The sequence below is a fragment of the Dromiciops gliroides genome, chromosome 2, assembly GCF_019393635.1.
Source record: "Dromiciops gliroides isolate mDroGli1 chromosome 2, mDroGli1.pri, whole genome shotgun sequence".
Taxonomy (NCBI): domain Eukaryota; kingdom Metazoa; phylum Chordata; class Mammalia; order Microbiotheria; family Microbiotheriidae; genus Dromiciops; species Dromiciops gliroides.
Genome location: NC_057862.1, coordinates 490874403 through 490897857, shown reverse-complemented (window position 1 = coordinate 490897857; position 23455 = coordinate 490874403). Strand labels below are relative to the sequence as shown.

Sequence of the window (23455 nt, the reverse complement as noted above, 5' to 3'; positions counted from 1 at the left end):
AAGTGAAAATAAGAATATTGAGAAAAGAATGTATAGTCAACTTTTATATTTTTCAGAAAACAGGCAGGTTTTATATTTGACGATCAGATTGCAGAATTATGTACAGGAATGACTCTTTAAGTATTAGACACACCAGTATAACATGTAACCACCTTAAGAAAATCAGGACTTTTTTTGAGAACTGAGACCTATTTCAACATAATAGTAACAATAACAACCACAGTAATAATTACACTAATGTAGCCCTTTAAGGTTTATGATGTATTTTACATATATTCTCCTCACAAGCCTGTGAGGTCATTGCTATCATTGTCCCTATTTTACAGATGAGAGAACAAATAGAGCAGGGAGGTTAAGTATCTTGCCCAGTGTCCTACAGCTAGTACAGTAAATGTCTAGGTTCAGATTAGCGCTCAGATCTTCTTTTTTTGGGGGGGGGAGGTTGTTTTTTTGTTTTGTTTTTTGCAGGGCAGTGGGGGTTAAGTGACTTGCCCAGGGTCACACAGCTAGTAAGTGTCAAGTGCCCGAGGCCGGATTTGAACTCAGGTCCTCCTGAATCCAGGGCTGGTGCTTTATCCACTGCGCCACCTAGCTGTCCCCTCAGATCTTTAATCCAAGTGCAGAGTGCTATTCCCTGTTCTGGATAGTTTTCATTTTTTCTACCCCTGTGTCAATCTTGAGCCAAGATGACAGGGAAAGTCAGAGTTGGAATCCTCTCTTTAAAATTCTAGTGGATTCTGCTTGTTGGAAACATTCTGTGCGTTGGTTGATTTAAAAAATATATGTATCCTTACTATCTGATTTAATTTAATGGAAACCTGTGAAATCTGTCCTAAAGATCAGAATCACAGACTCGAGTCAGAAGAAACTTCAGAGGGCCATCTACTTTAACTTGTATGTGATGGAACCTCCCCTTACATCATCGTCAACCAAGCATTCCTCCAGCCTTCATTTGAAGGCATCAAGTAAGATAGAACCAATTATCTCCTTAGGCAGCCCATTTAATATTAGGATAGCTATAATAGTTACAAAGTTTTTCCTTACATTAAACATAAGTCTGCCTCTCTGAAACACCTATCCTTACTCCTAATTCTGCTTCCTAGGATGAAGTAAAGCAAATATAATCCCATTTCCATGTGGAAATCCTCTGAATACCAAGGGTCTGATTACCACCTATCCTGAAAAGAGCTATTGTGTCTGTAATGCGAACTGTATACTAACTAAAGTCTTCTCCTCATAAAATTTCTTACTGAATTGGATATTACATGCATTTATTTTTTTAAAGTTTCCAGAAACATAGTTAATAGTTTAATATGGACTTGAAACTTCAGCAAGACCTAGTAAAAGTGTTTAAAATTCAATTTAAAAAGTTTTGCCATTCAAATTATTCAGTTTTGTGACCCTGGGCAAGTCACTTAACCCTCATTGCCCTACAAAAAAAAAAAAGAAATGCTCTCAAATTATTCAGTTTTTCTCCCCAATATCTTCAGACACTAAATATATTCTTCTTTTTATGTAGTCATACTCACCATTAACATTATTCTTCTAGTTCTCCTTTTTAAAACATTTGTTAGATTGCTACAGCCTTGAGCACAGACATGCCTGATAGAAAAGGAAAAGGCTCAGAAGGTGGGTCCAGGACCCAGCTCTTCATTGTTGTAACAGCGATATTACTGCCTGGTACTTCCTCTGAAAACTTATGGTATAGTCCACTGGATGATATTCTCTACAGGGACACACACAGAAAAGAGGCATATAAATCTACAAAGACACAGCAAAAATTAGTGAGCTAGCCCCAGAAATGCATTTTTGCCTCAAAGAAGTCTCCCATGGCTCTCTTACTTAACCCAGCAATCATGCTAAAGCACTCACTTTTGACATAGTCAAAAGATAAGGACCAGTCTAGACACCAAGCATGGAATCCTGAGCAGTTTTAGAGGAAGAGTTGCATATAATTGTATTGATCTTGCCTCATTTTGATAGCAGCTTTGCATTATTTCATATTTATTTTAATATTTCTTTATTGACTGATAACTTTAAACAGTTATTCTTTTCCTACCTTTTTATCTCTTCCTATTTTACATCTTCTCAAAGATATCCTTTACTCCTGTTCTTCTTTGAAGTACCTCAGTGCTTATATGTCACTCATACCCACTATGTACCTCTGTATTGCCTTCTGCCTCTTTGGAGATATCCTTAGTTGTAATAGGGGTAAAAGATTATACACAGATTTTTTGTTTGTTTGTTTTGTTTTGCTTATTTCTGTGGGCAGTGAGGGTTAAGTGACTTGCCTGGGGTTACACAGCTAGTAAGTGTCAAGTGTCTGAGGCTGGATTTGAACTTATTTGATTCCTAACTCCAGGGCCATCGCTCTATCCACTGCACCACCTAGCTACCTCCAATTATGCATAGTTTAATGACTTTTTGTGCCTAGTTCCAAATTGCCTTTATACACTAGCAGGACCAGTTCACAATACGTTCTCTAACAATTGTGCATTAATATCGTTGTTTTCCTGTAACTTCTCTTCTTTTGTTGTCTTTGCCATTCTGATGGTGGGGGGTGAAGTAGAACCTCTGAGTTGCTTTAAATTTTATTTCTCTAATTATTATTGATCTGGAACATATTTTCATGTGATTATTGATAGCTTGGATTTCTTCCTTCTGACTATGTTATTTGGCCATTTATCAATCAAGGAATGGCTCTCATTTTTATGGATCAGTTCCTTATATAATTTGGTTATTTAGACCTTTACCAGAGAAATTTGCTGTAATGATTTTTTTCTAAGATGCTTAATTTTATTCTAACTTTATAGCTACACTGGTTTTATTTGTGCAAAACCTTCTTAATTTGATATAATCTAAGTTATCCATTTACCTTCTGTAATGCTCTTTATCTCTTGTTGGGGCATGAACTCTTTCCCTATCCATACATCTAACAAGTAATTTCTTCCTTGCTCTATGTAGTATGACCTTTCATATCTATGTCATGTGTCCATTTGGAGTTTATCTTGGTATATGATGTGAGATGTTGGTTTATACCTAATTTCTCTTGGACTGCTATTAATGTTTCCTAGCATTTTTGGTCAGTAACTGGGGTCTTTGGATTTATTGAACATTATACTACTGTACTTTTGTATGTTATTAACTTTATCTGTTCTACTGGTAGATCTCTCTATTTTAAACCAGTCCCAAATAATGGAGCATTACTTTTTATACTATATGTTTTATATATATACTTTGTGGTATAGTTCTATATCTGTAATTTGTAGGTTCCTTCTTTCTCAATTTAAAAAATTATTTCCCTTGAGATTCTTGACTTTTTTTTTCCAGTTGAATTTCATTCTTATATTTTCTAGATCTGTAAAAGAATTATTTGATAGTTTGGAACAGCACTGAATAAGTTAATTTGGGTAGTATTTTAATTTTTATTATATTAGCATAAACTACCCATAGGCAGTTAATATTTCTCCAGTTACTTAGGTCTGTCTTTATTTCTATAAAGAATATTTTATAGTTTTATTCATATAGTTCCTGGGTTTGTCTTGGTTCATATATTCCCAAATATTTTATATATTCTCTAGATCAGTGGTTCTCAAAGTGTGGTCTAGAAACTCCTGAGGGTCCCTGAGAACTTTTCACAGCATCCATAAATTCAGCTTTTTTTCATAATAATACTAAGATATTTAAATTTCTAATATGATAAATAGTAACAAAAATTATCCACATAAGTGTGTCCTCAATAATAGTTAATTTAATGTTTCAGTAAAGGTTGCAGAGATCAGAAAGTTTGAGAATCTCTGTTCTATATGGATGGAAGAGAGAATATCCAAGTGAGGATTAACACTGTCAGAGACTTCAAAGAGTTAAAAAACAAAACAAAACATGACAACTGAGAAAAGGCCATCCAATTTAGCATTTAAGAGATCATTGGTAACGTTGCAAAGAGCAGTTTCAGTTGAATGATGAGATGAAGGCAAAAAAGCCAAATTGTAGAAAGTTTAGAACTGAGTGAATGGGAAAGGAGTGGTGGTACCAAGTACAGGTGACTTGCTGAAGAAATTTAGTGGAGGAGAGATACAGAACAATAGCTTGTGGGGATGCTTGAGTCAGTGAATATATTTCAAGGATAAGGGGTGTGTTTGTAGTCAAGAGGGAAAGAACCGATAGATCGTAGAGATTGAACTTAGAGAGTATGGGGATGATAGTGCGGTCTTCAGGAGAAAATGGGTGGGGATACAGTCAATTGTAATCATTGAGGGGTTTGTCTTGGCAAGGAAAATGGCTTCCTATATGAGTGTGTATGTGTATATATATATATATATATATATATATATATATATGCTTTTATAAAATATGTTTGCATTATATTAGTTGACACTTTGTGTATACATACCCTCAGAGACATATTAATACATATACAAAGACAGGTATGTGTACATGTCTTACCCAATTTAACGTTTGCTTATCTGGACTCTAATAAGTCCCTGAGACAGCTAATTATTCCCTGTGTGGTGTATTATTTCAGAATCAGCTATCTATGTGCAATTGGAAAATTGAGTGTTTAGAGCAAAAGTAAAAAATCAATATCAAGCCACAAGAAAGATACTGAAAATAATTATAATAGCTCTTTCCCAGACCATAAATAAACTGTTGACTCCAAAAAATGAAAAATAGGTCAGTATAAAAATTTTCTCTCTATAAGCACTATTTCTTAGAGGATTTTACATGATATAAAGTAATGACCACAATAGTCCAAAATTATTGGGCTTTCAGCTAAGCCACTTTCGCCAGCAAATGCTTATGATATCCTTGCCAAGGGAAAAAATATGTCATCTGGAATTAACATTATTTACAACATAAACTTATTTGCTTAACATTATGGGGAAGGAGGTTAAACATTACAAACTAATCAACTCAGACCCCCAGAAAACAGTAGAGGAGAAAACGATTCTGTAGAAAGCTTGTCATGAGACCCAGCTAAACTAGATTATCCTGGTATCATTTATAGATGAAGCTTGAAGAAGACAACAAATAGTCATAAATGAAACAGTTGCTGGCCTTTTTATGATGATTTCTTCTTATAGTGGAATCATTGCATTTGGACTTTAATAACAATTCCTTTTATACTCTAGGAGGAAATGTTAATATTACTTAAGTCAGGAAAAGCAAGTAGACCAAACAAAATATTTTTGGAAGACATCCAACCAGTCCAAAAATGTATTAAACCATTGTTCTGTGTAAGGTACTGTGCTAGGTACTAGAGACGAGGACAAAATAGAAAATAGTTCCAGGCCTCCAAAACCTTACATTTTCCCGGGGTTGGGGGCAATAGGGGTCAGAATTGTGAAAGCATTGAGGAAATACTTTTCAAGACAGTTCATAGCAGGGACTATTTCAAAGAACAGAAAATCACAGATAGAATTATTATCCTTTCCTCACCAAAAAATGACCAAGAAGATAATAGCAACCACAAATCCATTTCCTTGTTTTTTCATTGTAATAATTCTTTGGAACTATTTCCCCAATATATACTTGTTAGTGCGGTCCCCAGAAGATAGCTGTTACCTTGGGTTCTAGGAGATAATCCTGTGGGTCTGTGTGCTGAACATTGTAGATCATGAGCCCTATGATTTGCATTAACAGTCAGAATTCATTAGCTTTTCTTGACAAAGACACTTCTATTCAAATAAAACATTTCATTCCTTTCCATATAGTTGGGATATCTTCTCCCCTAAGTATACAGATGGGAAAAATATCTCATACTTAAAATGGAGTGATAGTGAGGCACATGTATAGACTATATATATGGTAAAGGTAACACAGAGCATGGAAGTCCTTTTGCTTTTTGTAGAGTCCTCATACTGAGTTTATAGAGTCTGTTCCTCTCCACAGTGCCTGACTCATGATAGCAAATAGGGTATTCCTTGAACCTGCTTCCTCTCTAGGGTATCTACCTCTATGTATCTGTGTTTATTTACAATGTGTTTCTCTGTTCCCCAATGTGTGCTGTGTCTCCTATTAGTCCGATAGCTGTCATGGCTTTTGGGGATTGGGAAAGAGGGAATAAGTGTGCATATAGAACCTTCTGTGTGCGAGGCACTGTACTAAGTGCTTTGTTGTTGTTGTTGTGTTGTTGTTTTTAAAACAAATATTATTTCATTTGATCCTCACAGTAACCCTGAAGCAAAGGTACTACTATTGTCCCCATTTTACAATTGAGGAAATTAAGGCAAATAAATTAAGTGACTTGTCCATGGTCACACATCTAGTTAGTAAATTTATCTTCCTGACACTAGACCCAGGGCTCTATTCCACCATACCACTAGCTGCCTCTAAGTGCAAACCTTAAAGCACTACATAAATATTATCAGTTATTTTTATTTTTATTGGATGTACATCTCTCAAACCCTATTCACTCCTGATTCATTCTTGTAAACTTCTCAATTCTGCATAGGTCAATAAATTTGAGATGTGATATAGGAATAATTTGGGAAAAATAAGTAGAATTTTTAATTTTGGAGTTTAAAATGTATACTTTTTAAAATTATAAAAGCATTTTATTATTTTCCAGTTACATGTAAAGATAGTTTTCAACATTTGTTTTTATAAGATTTCTAGTTTCAGATTTTTCTCCCTCCCTCCCCTGCCCTCCCCAAGACAGCAAATAATCTGATACAGGTTATATATGTACAATCACATTAAACATATTTCTGCGTTAGTCTTACTGTGAAAGAAGAATCAGAGCAAGAAAGGAAAAACCTCAAAAAAAGAAAAACAACAGCACCAAAAACAAAAGAAATAGTATGGTTCAATCTGCATCCATATTCCACAGTTCTTTTTTTTCTGGATTTGGAGAGCGTTTTCCATGATGAGTCCTTTGGAACTATTTTGTACCATTGTATTGCTGAGAGGAATCAAGTCTATCACAGTTGATCAATATATAATGTTGATGATACTGTGTACAATGTTTTCTTGGTTCTGCTCATCTCACTCATCATCCATTCATGCAAGTCCTTCCAGGTTTCTCTGAAATCTGCCTGCTCATCGTTTCTTACAGCACAATAGTATTCCATTACATTTATATACCACAACTTGTTCAGCCATTCCCTAATTGATGGGCAACTCCTCAATTTCCAATTCTTTGCCATCACAAAAAGAGCAGCTATAAATATTTTTGTACATGTGGGTCCTTTTCCCTTTTTTATGATCTCTTTGGGAAAAAGACCTAATAGTGGTATTGCTGGGTCAAAGGGCATGCACAGTTTCATAGCCCTTTGGGCTTAATTTCAAACTGCTCTCCAGAATGGTTGGATCAGTTCACAGCTCCACCAACAATGCATTAGTGTTCCAATAAAATGTATACTTCTTAGAAACTACATTTGATCTTTAAAAAAGACATGAGAAGGAAATACAGTTTTACAGATAATAGGTATCTTCACAATCATATAGTTGGTTAAAAGTTGATTCTTTTCCATTAGTCATGTGTGGGTATAGGTTATCCGTAAAAAATTTTTACATGTAGGTAAAGGAAGAATGCATCCAATTAGTTCTTACCTTGACTTTTCAAAATAAAAGATTTTCAGAAAACAATATTATTTTCAAAAAATCCATAGCTTTCATTTATGATTCATCCTAGTTTTTAAAATTCAGATTTGTAGAAGATGGCCATATTCCCTACGTAAACACTTACCAGAATTTTCCAGAGGAGATGAAGTTATATGGACGAGACATAAAAATATTTTCCATTGAGGTGAGTATTTTATCTTTTTTTGGCCACTAATGTAGTTTAAGCTAACAGTAAATAATTATGTTGAATAACTTTATATTCCTTGCTTGAAGCATTTTTCTTTTTGCTGTGGTATTTTACTCCACTGGATTTGTAATGTCATAATATGTTTTCTTTCCAGTGATGCAGATCATAGCCATACAAGCCTGCCTATTGTTTGACTCTTATCCATTCTTTGTTGTTATTTAGTGAATTTCAGTCACCTTTGACTCCTCCTGACCCCATTTATGGTTTTCTTGGCAAAGATACTGGAGTGGTTTGCCATTCCTTCTCCAGCTCATTTTACTGATGAGGAACTAAGGCAAACGGGGTTAAATGCCTTGCCCAGGGTCACACAGTTAGGGTTTGAGGCCAGATTTGAACTCAGGAAGATGAATCTTTCTACCAAGCCTGGAATTCCATCTACTTTACCATCTAGCTGCTCTTATCCATAGCCTCCCATAAAATTGCTGGATTAGGGGGAGGGGGAGAAGAGCCAAGCTGGCAGAGGAAAGGCAATAACCTCTCAGAGCTCCCCACACAATCACACCAAAAACCCCCAAAGAATGCCATAAAACAATTCCTGGAGCAGCAAACCCCACAAAAGGATGGGGTGAGATCATTTTTTAGCCAAAGATGACTTAGAAGGTTGGCAGAAAAGGTCTGTTGTATTGGGGTGGGAATGGAGCCCAGACCTGGGCCACACTGACATAGATCCAGCCCCAGCCTGCACCAGAGAAAGAGACCTCCAGAGCCTCTGAATCGACTGCAGTGGCGGCTACTTCTGGAACTCAGCTCATGGTCTGGTGAGAAGGTCAAGCGGTTGGCCGGCGGGGGATTTCAGGGGTCTCTGCTGGCACTGAGGCGCAACTCTGTGATTTTGCCCGTGCTCAGAACCAGGAAGCAGTCTTGAGTTGTGGGCCCAGGTGGGGGAGGGGCACAGGCACACCTGAAGCTAGCACCCATAGTGAAACAGAATTTTATTTCTGGATTAAAGAGCAAGCAAGCCTGGGGCTATTTACAGACCAGAGAGTGGAGAACCTGCCTCTCCTTAAATCATGCCACCTGGGACCCCTTGAAGCTTGGGACAGTGCATCCTGGAGGCAGTGCCCCACTTTAAGAAGGAGTTAAAAGTCAAGAAATATCCTTGGAAAATGAACAGACAGAAAAAATGTGGACCCTAGAAAGTTTCTTTGGTGACAAGGAAGATCAAAATATACCCTCAGAAGAAGATAACAAAGTCAAAGCTTCTATATCCAAAGTTTCTAAGAAAAATATGAATTGGTCTCAGGCCATAGAAGTGCTCAAAAAAGACTTTGAAGATAAAGTTAGAGAGGTAGAGGAAAAATGGAAAGAGAAATGAGAGTGATGCAGGAAAGTCATGAAAAAAAAAGCCAACAGCTTGAAAAAACAGATGGAAAAACTCTCTGAAGAAAACAATTGCTTAAGAATTAGGATTGAGTAAATGGAAGCTAATGACTTTATGAGAAATCAAGACACAATAAAGCAAATCCAAATAAATGAAAAAATAGAAGGCAGTGTGAAATTTCTCCTTGGAAAAACAGCTCACCTGGAAAATAGATCCAGGAGAGATAATTTGAAAATTATTGGACTACCTGAAAACCATCTTCTAAGAGATTGTCAGGAAAAATTGCCCTGATATTCTAGAAGCAGAAGGTAAAAATAGAAATTGAGGTTTTAGCTTAAAATACAGCATTTATATTTTAAATTTTGACCATTCCACAACCTGAAATTTTAATGCTTAGTTAGTTTTAAGTATTGTTCCAAAGATTTGGGTCTTGTAAATTAACAAATTAAATGGGTCATTTTATTTTCCCTTGCTGTCATATTACCACAGAAAGCTTCCTAACAGGTCTATATCCACCTCCATTCTACCATCACCACTAAAGACTAGATGATCACTTTATGGTAACGTTGTAGAAGTAATTCGTTATCAGGTACAGATTTAACTAGATGAGTTCTTAGTTCCTTTTCAAACTCAGGATCTATAATTTCCACCAGTTGGTCCTATTTTGGCTCTTTGGGGCCAAGTGTAAATATTTTAGCTACAAATTCTTATTCTCTGGATATAGAAGATGGGAAAATGTGCCCTGAATAATGCTCTTCATTCTGACCATTTTCCAAGAGGTGAATATCTTATCACTTGTCCTTTTAAAAATCCTCTGCTAATTATTGAGATTTGTCTGACCATTTTAATGCAGAAAATGTACAATATTGTGTTATTTATTTATTATTTAACAGGCCATAATACTATCTGATAACCTAGCATTTATTGTGCCTTCATTAGAAGTATTTAAAAAACATAAATCTCCAGTCTCCTTTAACATGCTCCAGTGCCTTTTCATGGCGTTGAGTTATTAAAAGCTTTTTGCTATTAGAATGCAAGTTTTGGGAAGTTCTATCAGGCTGGAAACTGGTTCCCATGGTGATGAAGGGAAATATTACATAGTTGATAGAGCTCTGGATTTAGAGTAAAGACCCATTTGACAGATGAAAACACGGAGGCTCAAAGAAGTGAAGTGATTTGCCTGTGGTTACATAGCTAGTAAGTATCACAGCTAAGATTCTTGCCTAGGTCTCTAGAGGGAATTTTATTAGCCACAATAATCCACAAAGACTATGTAATAAGTCATAAAGGGGTTGTGATCTTCATGATGGAGAAGGGACTCACATTGATGAAATCATGAGTCCTTGAAGTATCTCTATTACATGTTAGTCTTTTAAGTTTAGTAACTAAATACTTGCTCACAGCTAGTCACTGTGTGTCCAGCATTTAAGTTATAGTACAGAAAGTAGAGTAGCTTTGGTTTGGTAATACTAGGTGTGTTTTTCTTCTTCCTAATTATAGTGCAATTTCTGGGAGGGGCTGATGGAAATGAATCACTGTAGTTTTTGATCATTATTTAGTGACTTTGTCCTGACTAATGAGAGAAGTGAAGTTCTTTTAAAAATCTTCACTGTTTGATGTCTTATATCAGACCCTTACTAGAATTTTAGCTCAGATTTTTAAACACATTTACCACGTAAGTGATATTGACATCATTTTGGAGTTTCACATTTATTTACTTGGACTTTCCCAGAAAAGAGAATTCTATTAGTCTTTAATTGTATTTTTACTTATTTAATATATTCTACTCTAACTGGATTCGAAACTCTTCAAGGAAAAATACTCTCTTATACTTAGAATCAGACTGTTAGGAAGTTATCTTAGAGATCGTTTAGTATAACCTCAATTTTGCTGATAAACTGAAACCTAGAGAGAAGTGACATGCCAAAGGTCATTAAGCCCCCATGTTATCCAGAATAGGGTGAACCTGAGTTGGGAAGACCTCCATAAATATATCTCCAAAGGTAGGAGGATTTCATTTACATGAAATAAATAATTGCCTCTTATTTTTGGAGGGTATGCCACTGTCTCTAGTGCTGATAGAGATCTGTAATTTCCTACTATATTAGGGAATTTGGTTTACTTTATTACATACTATACATACCAAGAGTAACCTGAAAATTTTTATCAAGTGCTTATTGTATGCCCAGCATTGTGCTGGGAGCCAGAGGAGATACAGAATTCAGATGGTGACCCCTCCCCTCAGAACCTTATAGTTTAATAAGGAAGAAGTGAAATAAACATTTATCAAGTGCCTACTCTGTGGCAGCTGCTCTGTGAATATGATATCATTTGGTCCTCACAACCACTCTGGGAGGTAGATGCTATTATTATCCTCATTTTACAGTAGAGGAAATTAAGGCAAATAGAGATTAAGTGAGTTGCCTAGAGTCACACAGTTAGTGTCAGGAGTAGCTTTTAAACTCTGATCTTCCTGACTCAGGGCCCCATGTTATATCCACAGTGTCACTTGGTTGTCTAGACTAGTAATGGTGAAAGACACCAACATAACTATAATACACAGTATTACATGAAAACTATGCAGAAAGTTAAAATTAAAGTGCTTTGTAATATCTAAGGAGGAAAATCATTTTTTGGTTAGGACAATCAGGAAAGGTTTCAGAGAGGAGGTAAAATTTGTATTGGTCTTTAAAGGATAGTAGGTCAAAGAGAATGATCCTGAGTCAGGTGGTGAAGCCATTTGAGAAAGTTGGGAGAATGATCTTAAGGTTATTTGATGGCAACAACTTAACCAATCTCAAAGTACATAGTACAACAGTAATTTTTCTCAATAAGTAATCATTGTTTACCCTTCCATATAGTGGTAGACCCAGTGTTGCAGAATTTTTAAGTGATTGTGAATGTGGCATGTAATAAAAAATATTGAAAACTCCTTATGACCGGTCCTGACGTTTTCATTGTTTAAATAATCTATAAACTTAAGCCTAAGCCTTTAGTTATGATATGTACTGCCCTCCAATGGACAGTGTTAAAAGGAAATGCTTTTGTTTTTAATGCAACTTATAAAACACATTAATTTACAGTGTTTGTATCCTCACTAAAGACAACTTGAGGTTTTAGCTTAAAATACAGTGTTCTCAGCATTTATATTTTAAATTTTGACCATTCCACACCCTGACATTTTAATGTTTAGTTAGTTTTAAATATTGTTCCAAAGACTTGGGTCTTGTAAATTACCAAATTAAATGGGCCATTTTATTTTCCCTTGCTGTCATATCACCACAAAAAAGTTTCAATAATTATTACAGCTGGAAATTAAAGATGTAACATTAGATTTTCTTAAATTTTGAAGTCTTGGCAAAATTTTTGCTTTAAACTGTCTCTTGTGACTAATTATTACTATTTTAAAAATTGCAGTCTGATTTTTTAAAAAAATCATTATTACTAATGAATATGCTCTTTAGTAATGAAATGTGTGGTCTTTATTTAACCATTTTTCACTTTGTATAGCCAGGAACATGTATGGGGAAGTATATAGTAAGAAACCTGTTTTTAAAGTTAACTCCTTGCCCTTAAAGTTTTCTCATTTGTTGTGGGTTTTCTAAATTAACCATGGGAGGGGTCAGGGAGGAGAAAAAGCAAATGAGGATTCTATTTAGAGATTAAGGGTGAAAAAAAATTATATAGAAACAAATAATCTGGGATTATGTTTTGGGGAAAGAACAAAATGTTGCCATACAGGTCTGGTAGCCAGTGCTGGCCTCATTCCCAGGTTACCATACCACAGATACAACATTGGATAAAGTGGGAAGTGTCCAGACTCCAGGAAAGACAATTATCCTTCAAGGTTCTTTAATTGATGTTGGTTTAAGACAACCTCTTTCCTTTCATGCAAACTCTGCCCAAAAGGATTTGCAGGGTCAGGTGTTGAAATAGTGGACTGTGTAGAAAAAAATGTTTTAAAGCACGATTTTAAACTAGATAAGAAGAAAAAGTATTCTAAATGACAGGATTTTCAGAAGAAATTGGTTCAATGTAGACATTTCTAGACTGTGGGAAAGTGGATGAATGATACATTGGGAAGGGCTATATAAAGGTGGTTTGGTTTGTTTGATTTCTTGGCCTATTTTTAAATGTAATGTTTTCCTTTTACTTTGTCTTTAATCATTTTTACAATGAAAACTACAAAAGCATACAGATATTAGTTGTAGTTTATAAGTAGATGTCTGTAACCTCCTTTGATTGAACTGTCTTAAAGGAAGTCTCAAACTCTACATGTCTAAAAGCACAACTCATTTTTCCATGCTTTCCAACTACCTCTCTTCTGTATGACCCTATTATACTACTTTCTACTATCAAAGACACACCAATATATTTTTTTAATTCACTTTTATTTTCAGTTCCAAATATTTTCTCTCTCTCTCTCTCCAGCCCTTCCCTACCCACTCACTATCATCTTTCCCTTTACCAAATTCATAAATCTTGGTGGCATCCTCAACTTCTTACTCTCAATATTATATAACTTATTAATTGTCCATAACATCTCTTGAATATCCTCTTATCCTCACTTCATACAGTCTAGTTCAGGCCCTCATATCCTGTCACCTGGATTATTGCAATATCACACTACTGGGTCTTCCTGCCTCAAATTTCTTTCTATTCCAACCATCTTCCACATAACCTTCAAAGTAATTTGCCTAAAAGGTAGGGTCTAACTGATTCCAATTCCCATCCCCCATAACACCAGTGGTTCTTTATTACTCAAATATAAATTACTCTTTTTTTAAATTATTTTTTTGGTGAGGCAATTGGGGTTAAGTGACTTGCCCAGGGTCACACCGCTCAAGCAAGGGTCTGAGGCTGGTTTGAAACTCAGGTCCTCCTGAATCCAGGGCCAGTGCTCTATCCACTGCGCCCACTCCAGCTGCCCCAATTACTTTTTTTTTTTTTTAAGTATTTATATGCCCTTCCTACCTTTCCCATTCCTTCTTACTTTATTTCTCTCCAATAACTCTGTACTGGTCTACTTGCTGTTTATAATATGACACTGTTCCCCTTCTCAGTGCCTTTATACTGACTCCATCATGCTTAGAATGCTTTCCTTCTTCACTTCTATTTCTTGGAAATACCTAGTTTTCTTCAAAACTCAATGTGACTCCTTCTGCATGACTTCTTTCCTCATCTCTCTTCATTCCTTTGCTGCCCCCCAGCCAAGTTGCTAGTGTCTTCGCTCCCAAAACCACCTCATGTTTTCTCTTTCTCCTCTTTTATAATACAAACACACATATTCTATATCTGTATTCTATATATTGTTTCCCTGTGTAAGCTCCTTGGAGTCAGTTGAATTAATCCAGAATTTTTTGTTGTATTTCCAACCCTTAGCACAATGCTTGGCCACATAGTAGACACTTAATAAATCCTTGTTGATCAATCAATTATATATTCCATATAAGTAAATATGTTTTATGTATGTATTTTACATAATCCTTTACTTGCTTTATTTGGCGCTTTCCATTATTTTATTTAGACTTTTTCCTTCCCCATCCTTCTGAATAATTTTTTGTATCTCCGCATTTTTCCATTGGTCATATCTTTTTTGTTATTAATTATTACTCCTTGGCTACCCCCAACTTTAAACTTTTCTTCCACTTTTCAATATTGTTTATAACACAGCTGTAATATCTTTGTAGAAATATATTTTTTCTCTACACTACATTCAGTACTTCAGATGTTGGTCTGAATATGGAAGAGTATAGCAACTAGTAATAAACTCAATTTTTTTTCAATAAAAATAATAGAGGAATCAATTTAATCTTCTCAATATCCTTGACCATTTATCATGTGGGAAAGGGCTCTTATTCTTTTTTTTATAATAAACATTTTTATTTAAAGTTTTGAGTTCCAGATTCTATCCTTCCCTCCTCTTCCCCCTCCCTGAGGCAGTAAGCAATCAGATATAGGTTATATATGTGCAATTATGTAAAGTATTACCATATTATTCATTTTGTGTAAGAAAATTTGAATAAAAGAAAAAAATGGACAAAAGTGAAAAATAGCATGCTTCTCATTCAGTATCAATTCTTTCCTTGGAGGTGGATAGTATGCTTCATCATTAGTACTTTGGGTTGTCTTGGATCATTGTATTGCTGCTGAGAATAGTTAAGTCATTCACTGTTCTTCATCAAACAATATTGCTGTCACTATGCACAATGTTCTCCTGGTTCTGCTTACTTCACTATACATCAGTTCATACAAGTCTTTCCAGGCCTTTCTGAAATCATCCTGCTTGTTATTTCTTATAGCACGATACTATTCCAGCGCAATCATATACCACAGCTTGTTTAGCCATTCCCCAGTCAATGGGTATTCTTTTGATTTCCAGTTCTTAGCCACTACAAAATGAGCCTGCTTGAAATATTTTGTGTACAAATAAATTTTTTTATCTTTTTGTGGGACATCTTTGAGATATAAACCTAGCAGTGGTATTGTTGGATCAAAGGGTATGAATCATCTTTTATAGCCCTTTGGACATATATACTCATCATTTCTGTACCTTCATAAAAAACAGTAGAAAGAGAACTGGAAGATTGTAGCTTCAAACACAGCTCTCTTCCATACTACAAATGCGTACCTTAGGCAAGTATACTAAGTATTTCTGATTTATAATAAAAGAGTGATGGGCTTAAACTCTAAAATCTTTTCCAGTTTTTAAGACCCTTAAATGTCTAAGAGGGCTTGCACATTCTGCTAAAAAACTGGTCTTTTTCCATTTCACCTGTTGTCTATCTTGTACTGCTGTGTGTGGTTTTTTTTAACCCAATGACTTTATATTAAATTTCATACTATTAACTTTGGCCTGCCATTCCACTTTGTTGAGATTTGTTTGGATTCCAAATCTGTAACTATGTTAGCTATTCTTCTCAAGTTTGTCAGCTATGCTTTTATCCAAGTCATTAATCAATAGTGTTGACTTAGCTCAGAGCCAAGGGCATAGCTTTGTAGATCGTTTTCTCTAGGTTGATATTGACCCATTATCTATTAATGGGGCTGATGTAGTGGATTAATGGAGAAAGGCTCCTCCCTTTTTTCTTAGCCTCATGGTTTAGGAAGCTGGAGAATAGCCAAAAAGGATGACTAGAGAGATACAGAAAAAACACTTAGATGGTATATTATTTAGGAGAATTTGGAGCTTATTGGCATATAGAATAAGAATAGATCCATTTTTTAAATCAAAAAGGCATTTTATTTTTCCAGTTACACATATAGTTTTCAAGCATTTGTTTTCATAGTATTTTTTTTTTTTGGGTGAGGCAATTGGGGTTAAGGTGACTTGCCCAGTGGCCACACAGCTAGTAAGTGTTAAGTGATCTGAGCCGGATTTGAACTCAGGTCCTCCTGAATCCAGGGCCTATGCTCTATCTACTGCGCCACCTAGCTGCCCCATAGTATTTTTAGTTCCAAATTTTTCTCCTTCCCTCCCCCCTCCCCAAGACAGAAAGTCAATCTGATATAGGTTATATATGTACAATCACATTTAACATATTTCTGCATTAGTCATATATTGTCAAAGAAGAGGCAGAACACAAGAGGAAAACCTCAAAAAAGAAAAAAAATAACCAGCCAAAAAGTGGATAACACTATGGTTCAATCTACATGCAGAATTCACAGTTCTTTTTTCTGGATTGTGAAGAATTATTTTCTATCATGAATTCTTTGAAATTGGTTTGGATCGTTGCACTGTGCTGAGAAAAGCCAAATCTATCACAGTTGATCATACAGTGTTTGCTGTTACTGTGTACAATGTTTTTCTCCACTGGTCCTCCTCATCTCACTCAGCATCGGTTCATGTAAGTCCTTCTAGGTTTCTCTGAAATCCTCCTGATCATTGTTTCTTACAGCACAACAGTATTCCATTGTAATTCATATACCACAACTTGTTTAGCACCATTCCCCAAATTGAGTGCTATCCCCACAATTTCCAATTCTTTGCCACCACAAAGAGAGCTGCTATAAATATTTTTTGTATATGTGGGTCCTATCCTTCTTCTGTGATCTCTTTGGGATATAGACCTAGTAGTGGTATTACTGGGTCAAAGGGTATGCACAGCTTTATAGCCCTTTGGCATAGTTCCAAATTGCTCTCCAGAATGGTTTGGATCAGTTCACAGTCCACCTAACAATGCATTAGTGTTCCAATTTTTTCCACAGCTTCTCCAACATTTATTATTTTCCTTTTTTGTTCATGTTAGCCAATCTGATAGGTATGAAGGTGGTACCTCAGAGTTGTTTTTAATTTGCATTTGAATAGATCCATTTTTTGTACGTATCATACCTTCTCAGCTAGATTGTGCACTCTCTTGAAGATCGTATGTTTTTATAGTCCCTATAGTATCTTAAACATTCTACTAGACAGGTGCATTCAAGTTTTGTCAGACTCTTCATAACCATGTGAACCATAGCGTGTCAGGCCCTTCTGTCCTCGATTGTCTCCCTCAAGTCTCTCCAGGTCATGTTCATTTGCTCTCATGACACTATCCATTTCATCCACTCCTATCCCCTTCCCTTTTTACCTTCAATCTGGACTATGTGCTAAATAAGTGTTTTGATCAGGCTGAATGGAATTGGTTCAAAGGTTCTCTGAAAGTTTAACTTGAACTTTTTTGGGGAAGTATTTTAAGTTATGACTTGTTTTAATATATAACTTTTTGGTTACTTCTGATGTTAATAGATGCATGCCTAGCCTTTGTAAAATAAATTTCAGTAAAATTTATGCTTTATTTTATTAAGTTCCAAGAAAGTATCCTGTGTTTAAAAGAAAGAAATTTGTAAAATGTAAGATAGGGTGTGGCTAATGTTTAGATAATAAAACCCCAACTATTATTACTTATTGTTCCCCAAGACGTGGACTATTGCAATAAATCCTTTACAGATCACCCCTCTTTCAAGAAGCAGCATGGCCTGGTACTTGGAGTTAGGCAATCTGGGTTCAGTCTCTCTTCAGTTACTAGGTTCTGTGAGAATAGACAATCACTTAACTTCTCAGAATGTCAGGTTTCTTTATCTATAAAAGGGATAATGCTTATTCGACATATTTACAGAGCTTTATGAGGAAATCCTTCACAAACCTTATTGTAAGTTATTAATCCATTCTTATACCACTGTCAGAATAACATTTCTTACAGTAGTTATATAGTTTTGTCACTTCCATTATCCCAAATTGTTCATTGGCTGCTTCCTGGGCATTCCTCCTCCATATATAGGTTTATGTATTGTATTAAAAGTACTAGTCTAGGTAAGAAAATGTACATGTGAGACTACATAATATTTCTTTTATGATTCATTTTCTAAATTGTATCCCTTAGATCAATATGGTGAGCCTTCAGTGGTCATTATGTGAAATTATCAGTCTGTGTTTCATCTGCTATATTTTAAATCTCAGACCACTTCCTTTCCAGTGACAAACACCCTCTAGATTTTGCTGCCTCCTTATTGCCTTGAGGATAGAGAGTGCAGTGACATTTTTTACACTAGACTAAGCAAAAGGTAATGGATCAAGTTGCTTCTCAGAAATAAACACAAAATGCCTAACAGAGCCAAAATCAATAACCCATGTGTTATACTAACTTTTGAATTCTACCTTCCAATCTCATTAGGACAGGTCCATAAGAATTGTCTATAGCTGTGTGAATACTGTCAGCCCTCCTTTCTTTGCAAAACATTGGGGGGCAATTAGTTATGACACTCTGTATATACTGTCAGACTTGGCTGATATGTGGTTTAGTTTTACTGAATTGCTTTTTTTCCTTCTTTTCCTTCATTGTTGTTAAGCAGTAGCTTTCTGAAGAATGGAGGGGAAGGTATGTATTTGGGAAATGGAAGAGGTGTAAGAACAAAAGATAGCAATAAAGAAAAGCAGAATTTCAGTCAGTCGGTGAGCATTTATTAAGTGGCTGCCATGTGCCAAGCTCTATGCTAAACACTGAGGCTAGAAAAAAAAGCAAAAGACAGACCTTGCTTTCAAAGAACTCAGCATAATAGGAAAGTCAGTATGAAAATAACTTTACTAAGAGCTCCTGAACCTGTAAATAAAAGAACCACCCACATAGGTGGGTGTTTTCCAGTCTTGATCCAGTGGTTAAAACAACTTAAAATCTGATGTTTCATTTGCCTGCCAATGCCATATGTACTACCATTGGTGCACAGTTCTTTACTGTACAGTTATCACAGTCCGCATGTGAGCAGACATTCTTAAAATAATGATAGATCTCCAAATCGGTGACCACTGCACAATATCTTCCCTGGAAGCTACTGTTTTGAGTACAAAAGTTATTTCTTGATGCCATGCAGTAGACTTATGACCATTACAATCTTTTCCATAGAATCATAGCATCTCAGACTTGAAATGGACCTCAGAAGTCTTTTGTTCCAAACTATACCTGATCTATCCTCTTCTCTAATGTCACTGAAAAATTAGTCTTTTAAAGATTTCCAGTATACAGCAGCTAGGTGGCGTGGGGATAAAGCACCAGCCCTGGATTCAGGAGGACCTGAGTTCAAATATGACTTCAGACACTTGACACAAGCTGTGTATCCCTGGGCAAGTCACTTAACCCTCATTGCCCCCCCCCAAAAAAAAAGATTTCCATTGATAGGAAACTTGCTACCTCTTTTAGCAGGCTTGTTCCTTTCTTGGATAGTTCTAATTAAGAAGCTTTACCACCCTGTATTAAGATGAAATTTGCCTTTCAACAACTTCCATACCATAACTCTCAATTCTGTCCTCTGGGGGCAAGCCAAAGAAATCCAATCCCTCTCACATATGACAGTCCTTCAAATGTTTGAAGAGGGCAATCTTAACACCCACGACCAGCATGAATCACCATGTCTGAGTCTCTTCTCCAACCTAAACATTCTTAATTCTTTGTATAGTTCCCATGAGGGTTTCAAGATCTGTCCACTGTTCTCTACACTCACATTAATTACAGAATTTTTCAAGTTGAAAGAAATCTTACTAACCATTAAGTCCAATCCATATCCAAAAAAGGAATCCCTGCTATGACATGACTGAGCAAGGAGTCATCCAGGCTCTGCTTAATGACCTCCAGGTCATTAGCACTATTTCCAGAGACACCTTATTCTACTTTTGAATACTCCAATTGCTCGGAATCGATTTTCTTGACCATTGAGCCTAAATTTGCCCCTTTGTAACTTTCTACTGTTGCTCCTGAAATCCAGGACAGGTCTAATCTCTCATACAGGGCATCCCTTTAGGTATTTGAAGGTAGCTTTCTTGTCTTCCTTAGGTTTTCCCTTCTTTAGGCCAAATATCTTCAGTTCTTTCAACCAGTCTTCCTATGACATGGACACAAGGCCATTAACCATTAACCATCCTGCTTGCTCTTTGGATGTTCTTCAACTTTCCAATGTCCTTCCTAAACTGAGGGAGGGAGGTCAGAACTGAGCATCATATTCCAGCTTTAATTTGATCAGTGCAGAGCTACAGTGGGGACTGACATATACAGAGGTTCCTGGAAGCTGTGCCTTTTAATTTTGGCCAGATCATATTAGATTTTTTTTTTTTGGCTGTCAGTCATACTACTGATTGAACTTTCAGTCCACTAACTTTCCCCCCCATCTTTGTCACAGAAACTATCTAACCATTCCCCCCATTTTGTATTTGTGAAGTTGATATTTTTAAACACAAGTCTAGTCTTTGACATTTATCCCCTATTGAATTTAATCTCTATTAGATTCACCTGAATGCGCTAACCTTTTAAGATTTTTTTTATCATGACTGTCATCCACTGTGTTAGCTGTTCCTTTCAGTTTTATGTCATCTGCATATTTGATAATCATGCCATCCATGTCTTCTAGCTTCGTCATTGACCTTCCTAATGTAGTGCTGAGAGTTAAACACAATACCTCATATATAGTCTTATCACCTCACTTATTTTGGACATCATGCTTTTGTTGATGCTTCATAATGTTTTATTGGCTCTTTTGGCTGTCACATCATTACTGCTGATTCACATTGAGTTTGCAGTCCCTTGAAAGCATCCAGCTAAATCAGGAGTTCTTAATCTTTTTTGTGTCATGGACCTCTTGGGCAGTTTGAAGAAACCTTTGAATCCCTCCTCTGAATAATGTTTTTGTCTGTGTTCATAATTAAAGGATATCATAAATTTTAGTTAGAGGTTAGTAAAAATAAAAATATAATTTTTTCCCTATCCTAGTTCATTGGAATCCCTGAAATTTATCTGTGGACCGCTTGGGGGTCCATGGTCCCCCAGGTTAAGAATGCCTGAGTGGAATCCTAAAGGTAGAAGCAGCATTCCTACCCCCACATTTCATGTATTTCATGGATTTATCTTTTTAATAACTTTTTTTTCAGAACTGGAAGGACCATTTTGATGTTCCTGTCCAGTTCCCTTAGAGTCATGGACTTGTTTTCCTTTTTTCTCTAAGAACAACCTTAAAGAGGCTTTACTCATTATTTCTGTTATTTTTATTTTCTTACTCATTTTCATTATTTTAAAGGCCTATAGATTAGCAGGTGCATGCAGCATTAGATTTTTTTCATCACCTGAAACTTAATTTCAAACAACAATAAGAATAAGTTAGGGTGAGGCACTGCTTTTTTTTAAATAGCTAAGCAGGAAGTTCACCTCTGAACAGGGGTGTTGTAATCACGGTTTTCATAAGGAGCCTGCTGTTGGGTAACAGAAAACTCTAGCTTGTCCTTACCTGCCTGGAACTCATGCTTCACTGAGGAAAATAAAACCCACTGGAATATTTGTGAAATTCAATAAATTGTCTCCCAAGCATTCAGTTTTTGATGCTTGTTAGGATAACTATAGCTTTGTAGCTTCTAAAAACATGTTAAACTTAGGGATCCTTTATTATTGTAGTTAAATCAATCCATATCACTCAAATTAGTTTATATGCTTTATTCCCGTAATAATTTTAAGCACATCTTTCATTCAGTTGTAGTAATATTCCATAAACACTCAATTTCCCTCTTTTCAGGAAAAAGGTGAAGGTTTGGGATGTCTTCAAGTGGCTCTTTAATTGACAGGCAGCCATTCTTTATTGTGTACTCTGCATTTGCTCACAAAAGTGCATTCACTATTCTAATAGTGTATGTTGAAACTTTAAATGGAAAAGGCTTTTCATTAACAAAGAGAGCATTTTCCTCCCTCTTTCCATGTCTTAGTTTTCTCCACTAAGTCTTGGCTTCTTCAGCAGCAGTACCTCCACCAGAAATGACAAAAGGTGCAATTGTTTTAGAGATGGAGATGGAGATAGTGCCAGTGGGAGCTTTTTGTGTGGGCTGCTAAGGACTTTTTCTTCTTTGTTTGATTTTTGTTTTGTTTTCGTTATTCCAAAAAACTCAGCAAACTTTTTTTTTAAAGGGGGAAGGGAGAATGGAAGAATGAAAAAAAAATCTTGATGCTTTTCTTCAGCTTTAATTGTAGGCAAGAGATTTTTTTCCTCATTAGGTTGTCCAGATACTCTTAATGAACAATGGCTAATATCAAGAAAGTTATCAGACTCTGGACACTGCTGTGTAGCCTTAAACAAGTCATTTCCCCTCTTTGGTTCTTGGTTTCTTTGATCACCTTGTAAAAGAAGCAGCTTGGATTTGATGATCCCTACAATCTATTTCAGCTTGGGAATTCAGATCCTGAATTTATATAGGAGATTGTAGTTCAGAAATAGTGTCAGTGTGCTTTGGTTTCTTTTTGGGAGCAGGAATTGAGTTCCTACAGTCAGTCTGATTTAAGATTTAAGCTCAGGATTTGAAGCAAGTATGCTTATTAACATTTTAGTGTTTCCACTCTCTCTTGATTGCACTGTCATTTTCCCCTGAAGCAAATAAACCTTTGTATCTGACTCAAGTTTCTAGAGCATGGTGTTCTGATTTGAAGCCACATTACTTCTAGCAGAAATTTTTGTTTAGCAGAATAGACAATGAATCTAGATCTATTTCAAGGATATTACCAATGAATGCATGGAATAATTGTTACCTTCCAAATTACTGATTTCACTCAGTGGCAATTTGTTCTATTAATGGACTTTTGGTAACAATATTAGTAGTATGTTGTCGGCCATGATTTTTTTTTAATAGATTTCAGGCTTTTAAATTTAGATAATTTATACTTTATAAACTATTATAATTTCTGATAGTACTTATATTAATACTCCTTAAAAATTACTATATTTATCATCCATCATGACACTTTTAGCAAAATGAATAAAGAGAAAAAACTAGGAATCCAACTAGAAAAAAGAAGCTTTCCAGTTTTTTGAATGTTGATTAA

At 35.8% G+C, this 23455-nt stretch overlaps 1 protein-coding gene across 1 annotated transcript in view; it reads left to right on the top strand.

Annotated features, from left to right (window-relative positions):
• TAF1B (TATA-box binding protein associated factor, RNA polymerase I subunit B) overlaps positions 1-23455 on the top strand; it is an 87706-nt gene that overhangs the window by 34046 nt on the left and 30205 nt on the right. Inside the window, exon 8 of the mRNA XM_043988885.1 lies at positions 7651-7750. Within this exon, the coding sequence (XP_043844820.1) occupies positions 7651-7750 (100 nt within the window). The remainder of the gene's footprint in view (positions 1-7650; positions 7751-23455) is intronic.